General features: G+C 41.3%; 1 protein-coding gene across 1 annotated transcript in view; it reads right to left on the reverse strand.

Annotated features, from left to right (window-relative positions):
* The window catches only part of FAM129A (family with sequence similarity 129, member A), a 147,606-nt gene that overhangs the window by 17,424 nt on the left and 109,826 nt on the right, over nt 1–20,356 (reverse strand). Inside the window, exons 6-9 of the mRNA XM_004688152.2 lie at nt 11,605–11,720; nt 5,516–5,620; nt 5,050–5,212; nt 1,023–1,210 (exon numbers count right to left, since the gene is read on the reverse strand). Coding sequence (XP_004688209.1) covers nt 1,023–1,210; nt 5,050–5,212; nt 5,516–5,620; nt 11,605–11,720 — 572 coding nt within the window. The remainder of the gene's footprint in view (nt 1–1,022; nt 1,211–5,049; nt 5,213–5,515; nt 5,621–11,604; nt 11,721–20,356) is intronic.

A 20,356-nucleotide genomic window follows, 5' to 3' on the forward strand; every position in this document is an offset into this window, starting at 1 on the left:
CCTTATTAACTGGGGAAGGTTTTAAAACTGGGGTCTCTCAAACAAAACAAAACTATAAGAAAAAGACAAAACTAGCAAGCTGAGGCAGGAGAGAGGAAGGGAGGGGTCAAAACAGGAGAGGGAAGAGCATAAGGGACAGTGGTGATGGACCAGGCGCTGTGGTGAACTATAGAACATCTGAGAGAAGTATTCAATATTCTGCAAAAATGAACAATGAGGTAAGAAAATAGATAAGCTGCCAAAACATTTGCAAAATGATCTTGTTTAGGTACAGTGGCATGTGTGAGTTAAGTATAAAGAAACAAGAAAGGAAAAGAAACAGGCATCTGTTTTCTGCACTGACTTCTGGGGATGTCCATCATATGTCAAGTGCAAGACCAAACCGCCAAGCGGTATTTGTCAGTGACTCTTAAAGCCTAAGGAGCATGAAATCCTCTGGAGGTCATATAAAAACAGACTGGGGCCCTACCCCCGGACTTTCAGATTCATAAAATCATGGAAGGGCCTGAGAATCTGCTTTGAACCACAAGGTACTGACGACCAGCTGGTTCAGCGACCATGCTCTGAGAAACATTGGTCTTTATCATGAGCCTTTATTTTTTTGAAAACAAATAAACTAACAAACACATTATGCATACATGAAGATTTAGGCTAATATATGTGCCTTAAGGAAAGAGGATGTGAAAACATAGTAAACTATTTATTTTAGTTATTTCAAAGAATTGGAAGAAGAAGTGGCCTCAGAGTTGAGGAACAGACTAGGATTGGGTGGGGATGGGTGATGGTGATTAATTTGGACTTATATATGTTTATCTAGTTTGTCTCTCATTCATTCACCTGGTTTCCATTCTTAATGGTTTTCAAGTTGCAAAACTAATTAGTATGCTTGTTGGAGGGAGAAGGGCGGAAGGTGGAGGGAATGAAGAGGGGCTGGGAGAGAGGAAGGAATGCAAACGCATCGTTCGGAAAAGGCAGCCCCCACTCAGACAGTCCCCACTCAGCATCTTAGCTTCGCATCCCACCTCCTTTAGCTGGGTACTGTCTTTGGTGGCCTGAAAGTTCTGGCTAAGTTCATCCACTTCTTTTTCAAAGAGTGAGCGTACTTCACTGAACCCTGAGCTCACTGGTCCCATGAGCTCCTCCAGAATGGACGCCAGGAACGGCTGCACGTTCTCGGCACAGCTTTTCTCTGCTGGCTGTGCTACCATCCCTGAAGCAGGAAAGAATCAGAAAAATGAGACTTAGAGCAAAATTGTATTTGGAGGCCCTGGTGTAAGGCCAGGGCTGGACATCACTGCACAGCATCATATAACAGTCACAGCAAGCTCACATAGCCTGGCCAGACCAGTCCCGTGACCTGGTACTGCTGCAAGTGCACCAGCAAATGGAAAGCAGCAAATCTTTGAGAATTACATCAGCAGAATCTCTTCCCTTCCTAAGTTTCCCTGGCTGGCCTCTATGAACATAGCATTCCTGATATAAAAAAGAAAGCCCTGGAGACCCTCTTATTTACTATCAGCCGTCCTCATGACATATACCTAGTTTGCCTCGTAAAAGCCCAATTTATTCAGCTTGAATTCTCCAAGAGTTAATCGACACCTTAGTTCTCCTCTAACCTAGGACAGCCTAATGCCTTGGGAGCTGCTTGGCTTCCTGAACTGTGGGCTGCGGGTGTTTCCTTGTGGACAGGGTGCATGTTACACCCCCAGGGAGGAGACGCACTGCTGTTTTCAAGGATGCAGAGATGTTGTCTTGTTGAGTAATGGTTTTGTGACCTGTTACAAAAGGTTCATGAGGTTCTGGAAGTCAAGGAGTGTGGGAAGAGGGGTGAGCCGCCAAAGGGCTGGGGAAGAGCTGGGAGCTGACACTGCTGCCCCTGCTGCTCTGGAATCTCAGCAAGTGATCGCTGCCCCAGTTTTTTCTCTGTAAATGGAGATCAGGAGACTTACTGATTGTCAAGCTTATGTGAGGATGGGGCAAGGGGGCCATGTTCAAAGTGCTGAGAGCTGTAAGCTGCACTCCGGAAGGAGCAGGAACTGCTAGCTCTCATGATCCCCTTTGGCATTCTTGTTTTTCCCAATCAACCCAATCTAAAACAGCTCACTCGTGATGAGGGGACCACATAGGTTTTAGGCTGACACGGACTCCTGGTTGAGGGCCATGGTGCTCGCTGTTCCTGCCTCTCTGGGGCATCTAATCAGTGTTGTTTTCCTCCTGTTGCAGTATCCATGACCTCATATCCTTATCTGCTGGTAAAATCATGTCATTTTCTTGAATCCTCATAGCCCTGTATTCTGCTGGAGAAGAATAAATGCTCATCAGATGAATACCTAACTGTGGAGCAGAACTAAAAGCTGTTGGTTTTACTCTCAAGTATCGAATGGGAGGAAATAATGTGATCACACCTTAAAGCTCCCAAAGTTTTTTACAAATTCAAAGTCTAACATCTTTGTGTTAAAGATAGAGACCCGGAGGCCTAATAAAAAGGTGTTTCTGATTTTAAAAAGATTTGATCATGGATTCCTTTCAAGGCTTCTTTTAGGAAACAAGCACTAGTCCTGGGCAGAATTCTTCCATCTGATGTGGAATACACTGGAGCTACAGAGATTCAGGCCAGAAAGAGCCTGGCTTTGTCCAGGTCATGAGAATGTGGATAGCTGGGCCCCGTTTGATCCCAGATAACAGTAATATGGCCACAGGAACTGACTATTGATTGTTTAAAGTTATATTTAAATACATAGTCAATTCTGTTGGGGGAAAGGATGTCCTAAACAAAATCCCCAAGTAGGTTTTATGGATCCCAACCCTACCCCAGACCAAAGAGATCTAAGACACCAAAGACTACAAGTCCCATAATGTCATCACCACCGAAGGGAGGATACTGGGAACTGAGGGCGGAGTTAAGCAGCCAGGCTTGGTAGATAACCAGACATGTGGGCCTTGAGGGGCCCTCTTGGCTTTTTGCCAGCTTTCAGCAAAAAAACATTGGAGTTCCAGATCAGATCCTTACAAGGACCTTCCTTCAGATCCTTACAAGGACCTATTGAACATTCTGGAAGCAAGCTGGGCTGTGCATGAAAGGACCAGTTGATTGCAAAGGTACCACCACTAGTCAGATCCTAGGTTTTGTGAGTACAGGAATGGTTTTCCTTGGTTGCTGCTAAAGCTTTACCACCTAAATGCTAAGAAAGCATTTAGAAGATATTTTTAAATGAATCAGTGTATGAGCAAATGAATAAATAATCTGAAAACTGACTTCATAAGAGAATTGTTCATAGGCCAGCACAGGTGAGCCAGAAAGCTTCTCTTCTGAAGTGACATTCAATGTGGTGTCTTGTGGGGATACAGAGGTGGAGAGCCATAGAATTTTATCCTCCCCAATTTCTTGGAGGCATCTAATGTCTCTTATGAGGAAAGAGGCAAACTTTTCTTCAAGGGCCTCATAGTAACCATTTGTGACTTTGCCATCCTCCATAAGTTTAGTTCCAACAACTCAAGTCTGTTGTTGAAGCAGAGAATCAGCCACTGACAATATGTAACTGGAGGGTCAAGACTGTGTTCCAAGGGAAATTTATTTACAAAAAAGGTGGTGGGCTGGATTTGGCCCAAGGTCCATAGTTTGCTGACCCCACCCTCATAGATACTCCTGACTTCAGAGGACTCCAAGGTACATAGGAGTCAAATGACCTCCCTGGGTATGCGTGACTGGCTAATGTTGAAGTAGTATCAGGATCCAGATTTAATGACTCTAATCCCCCAACTATTTTTCTTGTCAAAGGGAAATCCATTCATTCATCAGTGCAAATGTTCATTGACCATATTAAAAAAAAACTGGCAACAATAAATGCTGGTGAGGATGTGGAGAAAAAGGAATCCTTTTATGATGCTGGTGGGGATGCAAACTGATGCAACCACTGTGGAAAGCTGTGTAGAGTTTTCTTAAACTACTAAAAATGGAGCTACCATATGACCCAGCAATTCCACTCCCAGGAGTCTACTCAAAGGACACAAGTACATTCCTATGAAAGGAAACTTGCACTCCTGAGTTTATTATAACATTATTTACAACAGCTAAGATATGGAAACAATCTAAATGCCTCCAAACAGATAAGTGGATCAAGAATTTTTGATATATATATATACAATGGAATACTATTCAGCATTCAAAAAGATAAACTCGTACCATTTACAGCAAGGAGGATTATGCTCAGTGAAATAAGTCAGAAAGATAAAGAAAAATATCATATGGTTTCACGTATAGGAGAATCAAACAAAGTTTCAACATAAAAAAGACTGAACCTGCAAGTAAACCATAGATCTGAGCATACAGCAGAAGGGAAGGAAGAGAGATCAAAACAGGGAGGGAGGAGCACAAGGGGTTCTGGTGACCAAGGGTGATGTGGTGATGGAAGATTTATGATTGAGGGGAGAAATAAATTACTGTACAAAAATGAACAACAATGTAGGAAAATTTAAAAGGTAAAAAAAAAAAAAAAGTTATCTTAAAAAAATATCCCATGGGGATATTTTTCGATCTGCCTGTTTGCTCCCCACTCTGTCTCTGGTGAAGCCTCTCACTGTCCTTGTACCTCTGGCCTGTACCCCAGCTCTGTATGCATAAATAAATAAACCTTAAAAAAATCCCACAATGTTCTCTAAGAGTCTGTTTATATCAGGTATGGTACTAGGCCCTACCTATACCAGAGCAACCTGGCCCTCCTCTTAGGGAACATACAGTAGAGACTAAGCGGGACAGCACCCAGTATTATTCAGTACAAGAAGCACTATAAGGAACATACAGCCATGTCAAAATATGCTGGCACCACCACAAGGCAAGAAACAATGTTTCCTCCGCCTTGTGTCACTGAGGTGTCTATGGAGAGGTCCAGGTCCTTGGCAGTACTCTCTAGCAGGCTCCAATTACAATTGTTATTGCCTCTTCCCAATTCCCTCAGTTTAATCCTCTGAAAGCACAAAACTAATGACAGTGGTGTAGCCACTAAGGTACAGCTTATTTTGCAAGTAAGGACACAGATTATCTCCACTGACCTTTGATTTTTCCAGTTAAAAAGTTCTTTGAGTTCACAATCTGATCCATGTCTGAACGCACAGTTCCTTCCAGGCCCTTCGTCAGAGCTCTGCATTCCTCCTTCAAGGCGCTTAATCCTTCTGAAACCTGACTCTGCACCATGTTGTAGGCCTCTTCCAGGAGCTGCAACACACCGCACGCATCTCAGAGCTTTGCCCCGGGAAAGCACACACCAGCATCACACAGGGGGAACAGGTTCCTTGCAGACTCTCACAGCACAAACAAAGAGTACACATTTCCCATTTCTCTTTCAAAGTTGGAGTCTGTTTGGATTCGTTCTCATGTGAGTGAGAATAAACAGACTCAACGCTCAGCAGCTCTCCACCCAGACAAAGAATTATTTAAACACAGCACTGCCCTTATACAGAGAAGAGAAGGGAATATTCATTTGGAGTGGCAGGGTTGCAAGGCAAAATCACCACTCACACTGAACCAGGCCCGCTTTCTCTCATTCTTCTTCCCCTTCATTTTGGGCAACAGGTCTGTCTGGAGGGTTGGCAGGAGTTCCTCCATGACCAGGCTACTCAGGATCTGAAAGCAGAACAGAGGTCCAGATTGGCCAGCCTGACATGGTGACGGCTGAGCGTCAGGCCCCCTGAAGAGTGTCTGAGGGAGCAGCCTCTCCTGCCTACATCAGGCTGTCCCAGGCCCTGTGAAATCTGCTGGGTTAATAGTTTCACCCTGACCTGAGGTCACAGAAAGTCCAAGTGTGACAGACTTAGAGTGGATGTTCCTAAAGATCTGCAAGGAATAGTAACACCTGCTGACACGTTTTCCCTCAAAGTCAAGTTTCACTTATTCAAAATAGAAGAATCTGGTGCCTTTGGGATAAGAGAATTATAGGAGATTTCAATTATGGGTAAGGGCATTCTCGCCAACACCATGAAGGGATCAGGCTTCGATTTGGCAGCTGGAGTCCTTGTTTGTATCCCCCACTCCTCTTCTAGCTCCCCCAGGGTCTAGATATCTCCATGTCTGTGTTTTTTGTCCTCACTGTGCCCAAACCCCACCTTCACCTCTTAAGGTTTAGAAAAAGAAGTAAATGACAAATACTTTGGAACAACTGGACATTTGTAGGATGAGCAGAATACGGGAGGAGGGGTGAACTAAAGTTCTCAGACTAGTTAAAAAAAAAGATTATTCCCAAATCTCTCCTGAAATTTTGCTTGGCTCCGTGAAAAGGTTTCTCTTGAATGTGAGCAGTGTTCTACACATCTGTAGCTTGTTATGTTCCTCCACAGAAATCTGGCCTCTCCTCCCCTCCCCCACCCTTAAATATAAATTTATTATACATTTCTTGGTGCTCACAGTTCAGCATTCAGTTTCAGGCAACAGACCAAGATTTACAAAAGAATAAGAGCCATTAGAAGAATGGAGGCAGGCAGAAAAATAGAGAATCATATGACCTCTGTTTTCTGCATTTAAATACTATTTGTCCAAAATGATTGACCTTGTAAAAATTCATATTAAGCTTTGGGAATTCAGAATACTTTTCTCTGAGGTCACTGGTCAGCCTTGGCTAGTGGAAATATTTATGCACTAACTAGCATTTGCCTATCCTCAGAACTGGTATAACATTTCAGCTGAGCTGAACTGAAAGGATTCCTGGGTGCAACAGAGTGGACGAGCCAGTCAGCCTCTGTGCCTGTGGGTTCCTGGGCAAGAGGCCTCCTGGGCCGTGCAGTGAGTGTGGCACCTGCCATCTGGGTGGTAGAACTCAGGGTGTGACAAAAATTATAATGGGATGGAATCTCTCTAGTTTTGGTAATTCATGGGTGAGGATTTTTTTTTTTACTTTTTTGAACCATTCTGTAGGGTCAGCAAGAAGTGTGCCAGTATTTTGAAGGAGTTTACGATGAACTTGACATGTACAAACCCCATGGAAATAAGCAGGTTAGATTCAAGTAGGTAATTAATACACCATAGAATGTCATCATGCTCAGGGGAGTGGGTCTCTTAGCATAGCATGGGGAGCTAAGAGGGTAAGGAAATGGACTCCAGAACTTACAATCAACTATAAATGTTATCTTGATTGAAAGTGTTAAACTTCAGACTCCTAGTAATTGTCTTCATCCATCCTTTGCAGAAACTGCTTTCACCCTGAGCAGTCATGAAAGGGGTTTGACAAGATGAAATTGTTAGGCCAAGATCAAAGAAAAGAATGTTCCATTTGGGTGGGGGCTCTTGGGGCTTATCACTTTCTTTGAGTCTTTCACATACAATGGTCCAAGAAACTTGGTTCTGTCTACAATTTAAAGAATTGAAAGGAAAATATGCCTGGAGAAAAATGGAGAGGGTGTGAGTTGCCAGGACTGGACTCAAGGACTGGCCCCACCACAGGCAGAGCCTCTGAAGTGCTCCCATCTCAGCAACATCAACCTCTTCCTCTAAGCTGCAGCGCCAGCCCACCAGGGCCTGTGCAAAAGCTCACCTGCCCAGGGATTCCCTGCCTTGCACAGCTCTCCCAGAACAGGGTTGAAAGCCTAGGGCAATGCCAGAGAATGAAGCTAATGTAAAAAACAACTCATCATAATAAAGAGGTTCCCCAACCTTTTCTCCTCAGCACAGATGGATCTATTGAGTTTTTCCCTGAGACCTAAAACGTAGCAACGCTATGTGGCCGTGCATAAAAAAATCCACAAAGGGACTGCATCGAGGTCATTAGAAAAAAGACAGAACTGGAACGTATGCACCTGGTCTAAAAAATATGGGTTGTTGTCTTGTCTTGAGACCACCCTGTTCTGTGGGAATTATAAGCTGCTCTTGGTCCATCTGTTTCATTTAAAGACAGTGAATAAATAGACCAAATAACTGTAAATACATTGTGCAAAACACTTTCCCTCATGACCTCATTTGATACATTTGTATTAACAAGTGAAACATATTCATGTTTTTACTGGTATACAAATATCTTCACTTTAATAGTCTGTCAGGCAACTTATTCCAGGGTATTTGCTTTGCCTGGACACTTGCCTAAAATAATCATCACCCAGAGGGCCTGCCATCCTCACTGTGTGAGTCATTACTATGAAGATAATAATGTAATGATGCTGAAAATCTTCTGAATACGGGTCCTTAGGGTCGAGTAGATTAAGACAATGTTATGATTAAATTCTCAGAGACATGAAGAAAAATGCAAATAGAACTAGGCTTTCACCAAAATAAGTCATAGTCTGAAACTCTGTCGTGCCATGATATTTTCTTTAACTATTTGGTAGCCGCATTGGGCTCCTGATCTCTTTTGTCTGCAAGTCTTAGGGCAGGTGCTGCTTCAGGTCCAGGTATAAGGTCACGGTGGACCTAACCTTGCCAGACTCTACCCAGTGAAGTTTTGGGCACCGTTTCCTTTCACCTCCAAGGTTGTTTCTGACACATGGAGGGTGCTGGACAAATAATCCTGAAATGCCCTGCCAGCACTCCCACTTTGAGCCTGTGATTTCACTAAAGAGACTCAGATTCCTGGAAAAGCAAAGTTTTCTATCAGATATTGATTTGTTCATATAGACCTCGGATTGTCTATTGGTGTGTCATTTAATAAGATTAAAATTTAAGCCCCTATCTCAGTCCCAGCATGAAGGTCTGGAAGGCTTGGATAGATAAAGAGAACTGATAGGTTGCTATGGGAACCAGGCCATCAGACCAGACCACTTTAACCATGAAAGTGGGAGCATGGCCAGGACATATTCTATGTCAAAGGTCAAGACCCAAGACCAGACATCCCAGCACTAACTGGCCCAAGCCAACTCCCCAGGCATGAAAAGCCCAGAAACAGATTAAAAAGGGATCTCCAGATCCTTCATTACAGATCTCTTTTGTGTCACCTGCTGCAGTGTATTTCAACAAGTTGCCCATTTCTGTTCTCCACTCTGTCTCTGGTGAACTCTTGCAGCCTCTATACCTCCAGATCTTCTCCCCACAACACTGACTTTTACTGATTTCTTCTCTGCTTTTCTTTTTGTTGCCTTTCCCACAAACGATTTTTTTTACACTACAAAATTTGTACCTTATTATGACTGTGTTCTTGGTATTTCAGGGGGTCCAGAAATGCACACCCCTTGCCCATACGCACTTCCACACTGCCTGTTCTCAGTGTGCTTCCAGGTACGCCCTGCCTCACCTCCATGGCCAGGGCCAAGTCATTTAGTTCTTTCTCTGGGTCATTCAGTCAGTTAGTATCTTGGAAGGTGCTTAGCACAGGTCAGCCGAAGGCAAAGAACAGCAAGTCAATGAAAACAACAATCAAAACCTCAGTGCTTAACCCCCAGAAAGGATTTATTAAGTACCCATGTTCAAGGGCATCATGAAAACTGATGAGCTGGCTGAAGCTCCAAGTGAAAGAGAAAAAAAAGAAGCAATTGGCATCGTTAAAATTCAGGGAGCTAATGGAATGTGAAACATATGTTCCCATGGTGGGTATCGATCTTTCCCTGGATCAGGAGTCAGAAACTGTCATGTCCTTTGCATGTGTCTACTTAGCATGTGACCCTGAAACCACTAGCCCCATGGGGCAGGGACATTCTCTGTTGCCCAGCATAGTGCCAGTAACACAGTGGTGCCACGGTAAGTGCTGTGGAGCAAATAAAACCGGTCAAGTCACTTAACTGTTGTACATCTGCTTCGGTTTTCTCATTTACAAAGTGGAAAGAACAATAATTGTTCCACCTACCCATAAGATTGTCAATCAGAGAGAATCAAGATTTGAACACAAGAAGCAGCTCTCACAGGTATTTAATACTGGTGTGTCTGTGAAATGTGTTTGTGCTATCCCAGGCCAATCACTTCAAATGCTTCAGTCTCCTCTTGTGCTTTTGTTTTTCTTTATGCTGCAAGCACCGTAAATCCTTTGCTGCTCATATTCATTAATGCACATGGTTCCCCAAAATATCAGAAATAAAGAATTGGTTCAAGTCCAGGATAGAAAGTATATAAGTTTAGAATCCACCAAAAGAAAAGTAACTGTAACAAGAGGAAGAAGATTCTGGGTCAGAAGGTAAAATAATAAAGAACCATAGTGAGAAAAGGCTTTTGGCTTAAAAGTTCAATGGCCATGCAAAGGCAAAGTCTCATCTGGTATCTTCCAAAGATTGTTCCCTAATAACAAGTTTTATTGGTCCCTGAAAAGAAGCATGCTGGATGAGACTAAACAATACCACTGGACAGTGTATGCCTCTAATAAATAATTCCTATCTCACCTCCTCTTTCTGGTGGGGTCAGTTGTTAGAGACCATCATGGAGGAGGGAGGTCACTCACAAAACAGTTTCCCTGGAGAGTTAAAATGGCCCTAGTACTTAGTCTATGGCTGGCATTTAATCAATGAGAGTGGGAAGTATACTCAACCACAGGAGGATGGAAAACTAGCAAAGATAATGAAATGTATAAAAATTAGCTAAAGCTTTCTGATTTTGTCTCCTTAGTGACTTCATTTATAAGTCGTTCACTAGATAAAGAAAACTATTTGCCAGATATTTTTCAATAACATCTCATTTAATTCTCACAGACCTGCAAGGTAAACATTGTCATTCCATTTTTTTGCTTTTGTTTTTTTCTAGAAACAGCAGATTAGGTTAAATAAGTTGGCAAGATTGAAATCTCGGCTGGGAACCTAAAGTACCACCCCCATAATGCCACACTTGATTCCAGTCTGGAAGGATGAGGCCATTTAAAAGAATAATTCTTTTTTTTTTTAAAAAAAGAATAATTCTGGCCCTCCCTGGTGGCGCAGCGGGTTAAAGCGCAGCACTGAGAATCTGAAGCCACTTCCGCATGAGTTCGATTCCCGCCTGCAGCCTGCCCCGGAGGAGACCACATGGCGAGCCAGACCTCTCCTGGCCCGCCCGCTGCTCCCCTCAGCAGTGTACTTCGTCCATCTGCCTGTTCTGTTCCCCACTCTGTCTCTGGTGAAGCCTCTCACCGCCCCTGAGCCTCTGGCCTGTACCCCAGTTCTGTATGAATAAATAAATAAATCTTAAAAAAAAAAAAAAAAAGAATAATTCTTTGGCCCTCCCTGGTGGTGCAGTGGGTTAAAGCACAGCACGAAGAAGCTTAAGGCACTTCCGCATGAGTTTGATCTCCGCCTGCCCCGGAGGTGATCCACATGGCGCGGCAGACCTCTCCTGTCTCGCCCACTGCTCCCTTCAGCAGTGTACTTCATCCATCTGCTTGTTCTGCTCCCCACTGTCTCTGGTGAACCTTCTCACCCTCCCATCTCTGGCCTGTGCCCCAGTTCTGTATGAATAAATAAATAAATCTTAAAAAAAAAAAGAATAATTCTTTGTACAGAGAATGTAGACTCAGCACTTCCCATTGGACTTGCTTGCAATGCTTGGACCTTATTTAATGACGGTCTGGACACTTTGGAGTAGATGTTGATGGCTTGCTGACCAAATGCTTCCAGACAATAAGAGAAATGGACTTTGATCTTCCATTCTAGTAAATTTCTATGATGGCTTATTATGACCCTGACCCGCCTACCATGTAGATGGAAAAGGACTCGAAATTCCAAGTTCTGACTTACTTGGGTTTCATCTCCAATGTTCATTTCCCACGAACCATAGTGCCCCTTCTCCTGCTGGAAGAACTGCACAGCTTCTAAAAAGGCTTGGGCTTCAAATGTCATGTGCTTCATGTAATCTAAAAGAAAGAAGCAAGGGCAGTGAGCAAAGAAGTCATTTTTTCCTGATATTTCTCCTGGTTCTCCAAGTGGAATGGATCAGAGACCAAGCATTAGAGTAATATCACAAGGGATGCAGAAAAGTTAAGCAAGAGATGAATTTGCAAAGAAATCACTAGCAGTATCCATCATATCACCATGCCAGCTGATTCATTCTATTAGAAACATATCCATCCCCCTTTCTCATTTTTGTGACTGCCTCCTGCAGGCACCTGGGTATCTAAGGCATCCCCTCCTACTTTCCAGAACAAAATTTCAAATTCTTCATGACCTGATTTCTACTTTCAGACAAAATGATATCAAAAGAACATGTTAATTTATGTAAATGAAGGATGATTGTGCAGCTATCAATATGTTGGTTTATAAAAATGAAAGATGATAATTACTAACATTTAGTGGGGTCCTGTTCTGCTAAACATAGAGTGTATTTCATTGAAACCTCACAAAAACCTCTGAGGTGAGTACAATTATCAGTTCTACTTTAGTGATATGGAAACAAAAGCATGGAAAGATGAATTTATGGACTGGAGTCATGCAGTTTCTACAGCTGTGCGTTCAGGCAGCCTAACACCAGGGCATGCTTCTAAGTACTATACTACTCTGTCTCCCATACTTGTTTTTTGGGTCTGGACTTCCAAACATACTGGATTTTTAAAAGGTCATATCTGAAAAGTAATGGCCTATTGAAAAAAATGAACATCTAAAAGTAGGATTTTAGGTGTAGTTGAGGAAACAGGGGCTAACTGGTATCCCCACAAAACACACTATGCATGCAAGTCTCTCCATTTCTGCTATAAATTACATGTTTGTACCACCAAATTCATCGCTGAAACCATACTCCTCAATGCGATGGTACTAAAAGATGGAGTCTTTGAGAGGACATTAGGATAGCACAGTGGAACCTCATGATGGAATTAGTGCCCTTATAGAAAAGTTAGCACTATCTCTGTCTCTGCTCCTTTCCCCCAATTTTTAAAAAAGATTTATTTATTTATTCATACAGAAATGGGGTACAGGCCAGAGATGTGGAAGGTGAGAGGATTCACCAGGGACAGAGTGAGGAGCAGAAGATAGATGAAGTACACTGCTGAGGGGAGCAGCAGACATGTCAGGAGAGGTATCCGCGCCATGTGGATCTCCTCAGGGGCAGGCGGGGATCGAACTCATGCGGAAGTGGCATAAGCTTCTTAGTGCTGTGCTTTAACCCGCTGCGCCATCAGGGAGGGCCCCTTTCCCCAATTTTTTATCCCATTCCCCACTCCACCTCTGTAAAATGTCTCTTGTATATAATTGTTCATTATTATTCCCCCCACCCCACCCCAGTCTTTTATCCTGCTATGAGTGAAACCATCTGGTATTTCTTGTTCTTTCTTTCTTTCTTTTTTCTGGATTAAGCATGATCCCTTTCAGCAACATCCATGTTCCTGCAAAAGGCACGAGTTTATCTTTTTTGACTGCTGAGTAATATTCCATGGTGTATATGCACAACATCTTTTTTAATCCAGTCATCTACTTTTGGACATTTTGATTGATTCCATGTCTTTCTGTAACTAAAGCAGCAATAAACAGGGGGGTGCAGTTATCTTTTTGAATCAATGTTTTTTGTGTCTTTTGGGTAGATACCTCAGAGTGGGATTGCTCCATTTTTAGCAGTTTGAGAAACTTCCAAACAGTTTTCTATAGTGGTTGTGTAACAGCTTGGTCCCCAGGAAAAGGGGAAGTTCCAGGCTCCCTGCCCCACCCAGGAGGGTGGAGCTGTGCAGAGAAAAGGAGAGAAGAGAAGGAATCTGAAGAAGAAGGAACTGGGATGGAGAGAGCCACAAGGGGACCTGAAGAAGTGACATGGAGCAGCAAGCATGTGATGAAGAAACTGTGCTTGTATTTTGGCCCTGGACTGGTTGAAAGAGATGTGGGCGAGAGACCCACGAGGAAGTTGACTATGGTAGTGTTTATATTGATTTTGATTTTGCTCTTTTCCTCCCAGACTTGTCTGGCCATGTCTGACCCTTTTGTACGGGTGCCTACCAAAAGGCATTTTAGTCTTGTGGCGGGTTTTCAGGCCTTGCTTTGGACCAATCCCTTTTGGGTAGACTTTTACCCAGGAGGGGATGGGTAACTTCAGGTGTCTGGTTTAGAAAATATATTCTTTGTCTTCTGTGTTGTATACTCACTGTATTAAAGTTCCTTTTCATTAAAGTCTTACATGTTTTGTCTTGGTGTGTTGGATGGCAGAACCTATCTAGAGCAGGCAGGTTTGTGGGTTCAGGGGTGTCTCTCTCTCCCTGCCCTATAACAGTTGTAACAGTTTGCATTCCCACTAGCAGTGCAGGAGAGTACTTTTTCTCCACATCCTCTCCATCATTTGTTGTTGTGAGTTGTTTTAAGATGTGCCATTCTTACTAGTGTGAGGTGGTATCTCATTGTGGTTTTAATTCGCATCACCCTTATTACAAGTGATGTTGAACATTTTTTCACATGCCCAAGCTGGCAATTTTTAACTCACATAACTAGCTTTTTGAGGACACAACTTATAATAGAATTACAGAAATCTTAGGAGATAAATGAATTTTAGAAATAATCTAACTTTGATGGTGGGTAGAGTGGGTACCTACAGATATCAAGGTGTGAAACTGTATGCACAAAATTTATATAGTAATGTAAACCAATGATGCTTCAATATAATTTTATTTGAAATAAGTAAACACAGAAAGGTCCTATCATAGCTTCCTAACCTTTAGACTCATTAAAAAAAACACACACACACACACACAACATAATCCTCTTCCTTACTCAAATAAAAAAAATTGAATCTAGCAATAAAGAGATCAAGTCTTAGAAAGAGGAAGCAGATGAAGTGAAGTGATTGAAGAATCGAGTCTCTTGCCTCCTCCGTCTCCCCCAAAAGGACATGAAGTTCTCTCTATTCTGGTGGAATATGATCTGGTGGAATGTGACATGTGGTGGAAACCCCTAGCAGCTATTTCCCAGGAGGGCTTACAGAACTTAAGATCGAGACTGCTCAGTCAAGGACTAAATGGTTAACATGGGGCATCAAGCAGAACTAACAGGAAGACAACAATTAATAGCTTGTGTGTTGACTCTTGAGACTGGCTTACAAGATCATCAGCCACAGAAACGTGGAGAAGAAGAAATACAACTCAAGGCATAGCCTCTTCAGCATTCGAGTGAAATCCTGTACAGTGAAGGTACCATGAAGCCAGAGCACTGCCTTCCAGAATGTGAAATTGCAGCTGCCACTACTAAGATCAACACAGATTCAGTCAAAGTCTAAATCAGAAAAAGGACATGAGCAAAATTCAGTTTTCTAAATGCGAATTTTATTTTAAGGTATTTTCTGCCTTTTTGGTTTTTTCTGGTTTGGGAAATGTTTTCGTGTTTAATCTTAGAAGTTTGAAAACAAAACTAAAGTCCTGGTATAAAGTAACAATGAGGGGGTCTCTATGGGTCTCAGCACCCTGGGAGGGGCTCTAGTGACTGAGATGGAAACTGTAATTACTACATTGAGATTCAAGATTGACTCACAGGCTCTTATTTTTAACAGCTGTTTTCATTTTCAACCTAAGGAAACAAAGAGCTGGAAGAAAATGTAGTACTTGGATGGAGTTAATACTGTCAGACCCAGGAGACTGAGAATTAAGTTTTAAATTCTTCATGTCCTCCCAAAAAGCATTAGTTTACTTATTTCTTTCCCTGCTAACCTAAGTAACGGGAAGAGAGATTGGGAATCCTGTCCATACCTTTACATCTAAGCAAATGACATTCTTACTGCCACTTAAATTTTCAAAGATCTTTCCAAAAATAACTGAAAAAAAGGGATTTGGAGACAATGGTATGGGAGCAAGATGTTAAAGAAGGAATAGAAGAGGCTAGAATGTAATATCAGTGGAGAATGAGGCACCTTGATAAAGAAAGAGAAAAAAAATCATTAGTCAAGTGAATCACAAAGGAAATTACCATCATTAAGCTTCAGCAATGAACTCTAAAAGAAAGAGGGTTCAGATTTGAATTCTGTACTTTACCACAAAAGGACTGAATTTTTAAGTACTCCTTTGCCAGAGAACAAGTGTTTACCCTACTGATTCATCATTAGATTTTCAGCTTATAAATGGATTAAATAAACTTATTTATATAATATATTCAGAACAGTTTCTACTGTCATATTCATAAATATCTGTCCTTATGATTATAAGCAAAGCTCAATAGCAATTATTGGATTATTAAGAAAATAAAGAACAAAGATTTGCTTTGTAAAAGACAGAACTATATTGCAATAGTAATATGATCTTCATTTCTTCTGAGTTGTTTGCAAAGGGCTTGCCAAGTTCAGCCAGCAACATATAGGTATTTGAGAGAAATCAGATTATTTGATCAACTTCCTGCCACAGATCTTGTGGGAAGAAATTCCAGGATCATAACTATCCCCTCTCTTGCCAACAAGCAATTGAGAGCTTACTTCAGTGGCCCCAGGACTGACAATGGTTTGGGATCTTTGAATCTTCTTCTTGCCAAACAATATAGAAAAAATGACAAGTACCAACTCAGACTCTTACTTTTCCATCAGGCTGCCATGTATTATGAGGATGTTCAAGGAGAAAGATAAACTGAGGAGCGATTTGACGTCATTAAATCTAGCTCCCTCATTTCATGGATGAGGAAACTGGAGCCCCAAATGGTTAATTTTTTTTAGTGGAAGGTCACACAGCTGGTAAGGCTCAGAGCCAAGAGCTGAAAATGTGGATCAGGCCTGTCATAAGTGGCCTTGGCATTCACGCTTACTTAAATCATAGACTATGTGAGTTGGAAGTCAACTTAAAGGTCACCTACCCCAACCTCTCCTTCAACACCAGGAATGTGCAGGATCCCAGAAAGGCATTCATCATTTGCCTGAATGTTTCCAAGTGACAGGAAACTCACAATTTAATGAAATAGTCCTTTCCATCACTGAACTACTTTAATACTTTGAAAAACTTTCCTTCGATGGAGCCAGAATCTGTTTTCATGAACTCACTCTCCATTAATCCCATTTCTGCCTTTCAGAGCAAAACAGACAAGTTTACTCCTCTCCCATATGGTAACTCCAAGGGAGAGCTGAATATTTACCTCAACCATTGTTTAAACAACCATGTTTTTGGATCTTTTGAATGTGACCCTTTCTTTACCTTCCTTCCCTAGAGACCAAATTTGGCCCCTACACTGAATAGGAGACACCAGATATTCTAAGTGCAAATTCTATAAAGTAGAAAGGCTGCTTTCCTTATTTTTGGTCCCTGATCTCTTTTTAATATAAACACATCATACTGCTGACTCAAACTTTTCTTGTTAAGTAAAAATCCCTACACACTTTTCATATACAAGGCTTGTTAATCTTAGCAGTACTTCTGCTTCGGTTTTGAAGAACAGGTTTGAATACTGTCCCTACTCAATTACAACTTACAGCAATTAGCTCAGTGCCCTCAAAGCTGCCAAAATCAATGAAAAGCTATAATTCTGTCTCTAACTCCCTCTCAATGTGATGAGGTTTGAACACTTGGTGGGTTTACCTTTGCTTCCACTCAACTCACTCAGCAAGACAAAAAGAGCATTCACCAAGACAAAGCTCTAGCAAATTCTCCAGGTTTTCCTTTTTCTTTTTATTAATTAATAATGTTTTTTTTGCTTTATGTAGTCCCCATAGTACCTCACCTTTGAACCATCACCATGTCCCCTTGTGTTCTGAAACTCTCCACATTTTAGGAGACCTGGGAGACCCCTCTTGGCCACTCATTCAATAATCAGATCCTTGAGAACTAAGCAAGTCTATTCTCCTTAGTTTCTCCCTATTTCCCATCTGTTGCAGCTGCATGGAAAGATCATATTTGTGAGACATGATTAAGGATTTTGCAAGGGAGGGAAACTTCTTCTAGCTCCTTGGGGACAGCTATTCAGGGGGCTGGCCAGACAGAAATTGCTTTTGTTTTTTGTTTTTTTTTTTTTTTTCATTTAAACAGATTTATAACATGTCTGAGTCAAACAAGATGCCAGAGCTCCAAGGCCTGGATAGTCACTCTGCACTGAGACTCTGGCTGCCCTGTCGGGAATCCCTGACTCAGGCTGGGTATGGAAACTGCCTTGTTATGTTATTTTATGGGTAAAACTGTCCTGTTGTTAGCTGATCTGCCTGGTGATTTGTGAGTTATGTAACAGCATTGTTCATTGCAGTGCTATGGGGAGCATCTCTCTAATGCATACTCTAAACAGACTTCAGCTTCAGTCTGGGGTGTTTTTCTTGGAGAGCAGCAGTAAGGCTATTTGCCTTCATTTTTTTTCCTATAGAACAAAGGCAAAGGAGCGCATGGGAATGCAATGGATAGTTATTAAATGCTATCAAGGAGCATGAGCTACAGGAGATGCTTAAATTCACTGGCTCGTATAATCTTGCCAACAATCCATCAGCTAGGAATTAATAATCCCACTTTAAGTGGGCAAAGAAAATTAGTTCCAGAAAGGTTAAAGAACTTCTTTAAGCTAATGTGTGGTCAAGCAAGGCCTCCTAACTTCCATATCCTGTAATAACACTTTTTGGGAAAAAACAAACAAACAAACAAAAACGGACAGACCCACAATGGAGTCATTTGTGCCAGAAACCAAGAAGACTTCCTAACTAACCTAATTGCAGTTTCAACCTCACTCCCCCCAACCTCCAATGGAACTTTAAACCAAGCATTACAGTTTCCTGGTGAGCACTAGTGAAGTCAACTGAATGATAAGATCCTCTTTTCTTTCCCTAAAGGAAGATGACTTTGCCTGAGACCATCTTTCTTCACCCTCATCTGAATATAAAATCCCTCTATTTTGTACAACCCCTTGGAGAGCCTTTCTATTTGCTAGATTGGATTCACCCAATTCATGAATTATTTAACAACACCAATTAGATTTTAAATGTACATGGATGAATTTTGTTGTTTTTAAAACATTCCATGTCTTAATTTTTAAACCTTTTTATAATGAGATAATTATAGTTTTGCTTATTTTTGTAAGAAATGATACAGTTTCACCTAATGGGAATCTTGCAAAACTATATAATGTAATATCACAACAGGAGACTGAAGCTGATACGATCTACCCACCGTAATCCAATTTCACCACTTTTACGTGTGTTACACATGTGGTGTTGAGAATCATATAATTTTAGAATCATATGATTTTAGAATCTGGACATACCTCTAAGATCATCTAGTCCAAGCCACTCATGTAAGGAGTGAGAAGACCGCGAGCTGGACAGAATGTGACATGACATTATTATAAACAGATAAGAAGGCCCTCACCAGAATTAAACATGAAGGGGGTTCATTCTAATGACATGGTAGTAAAGGTTTAAATTTTATTAAGAAAATTATTTATGACCTAAGCAAATATCCCCTTCCATCTTGAAATAACAACTTTTATGAGAACTAGCTGTTGAATTACTTAGAAGATACTGGTAAGTTCCCAGAGATGCCTGAAATGTATTTTGCAAGAGTATAATGTTATTCCACTGGTCAAATCATATCTGTTGTAGTGGACACATCACTAATGGGAAGGTAAGTGGAACAAGCAAAGAAAAATGTGTACCTCATGGAGACCAAGTGACAAGATTAAGTTTAATTATAATGTTGTTGCTTTAGGCAAAAATACAAAGGTACAAGACACAGAGGATATAAAAAATTTCACAAATTCACGGAAGAAAGGTGTTTCTAATGAAGATAATGCTTAGCCACACAGAAAAGCACTTGCAGGTCTCATTTAACTAAGAACAGTGCATCCCCTGAATTCTTGACTTAACAATAAATAGTCAAAAACTGTCAACAGAGAGAGGAAGTGGTGATCACTAGAACAGTGTAGTCAGACTAACTTCATTTCCTTTATATGCTGTGCTAGATTGGCAGATTAGAAGGCTGATGGAGGCAGCAGTATTTAGATTTTTGCAAGGCAATTATTCAAGTCTTAGAAGATTTTGATCCACATACTTCTAAGATTTTGATTTTGGATTGATAACACAAATAAACATGATCAAAGTTAAACATCTAAATGACAGGTGCTAGTTAAAGGGCTGAAGTTGCTGACAATCCAAGAGAGAATTCTAGGATATGACCTTAAAACTTTTCAATCACTTGGAAAAGGTAATATGTGTGTGTGTGTGTGTGTGTGTGTGTGTGTGTCTATATGTGATATGTCTATACTATAAATAGAATGTAACACATATATATGTGTAATATGTTATATATTATATAGCATAGACATATCACATATATGTCTATATCTAACCCAAGGGTTTTACTTAACTGTAAACCCATTCCCACTTGGCTATTAGCTTGTCTATGAAGCAGGTAAGGCTGGGCCACAGGATATAAAGTATGACAAGGACAAGGACAGTCATGGAAGGATTCTGAGATAGACTCCTCTGAGCTCATCAGTACCTCTGATGTTCATATTGAACTGAGAATATTTTAGAAAGACATTTAAGAGAGTGGAGAATTTTTGAAAGCCAAATAAATGATGACTCTCACATACTTAGAAAGAATAAACCATAGAAGAAAGAGACTGGATTTGCTCCTTA

The sequence above is a fragment of the Condylura cristata genome, unplaced genomic scaffold, assembly GCF_000260355.1.
Source record: "Condylura cristata isolate star-nosed mole 26May11 unplaced genomic scaffold, ConCri1.0 scaffold00024, whole genome shotgun sequence".
Lineage (NCBI taxonomy): Eukaryota > Metazoa > Chordata > Mammalia > Eulipotyphla > Talpidae > Condylura > Condylura cristata.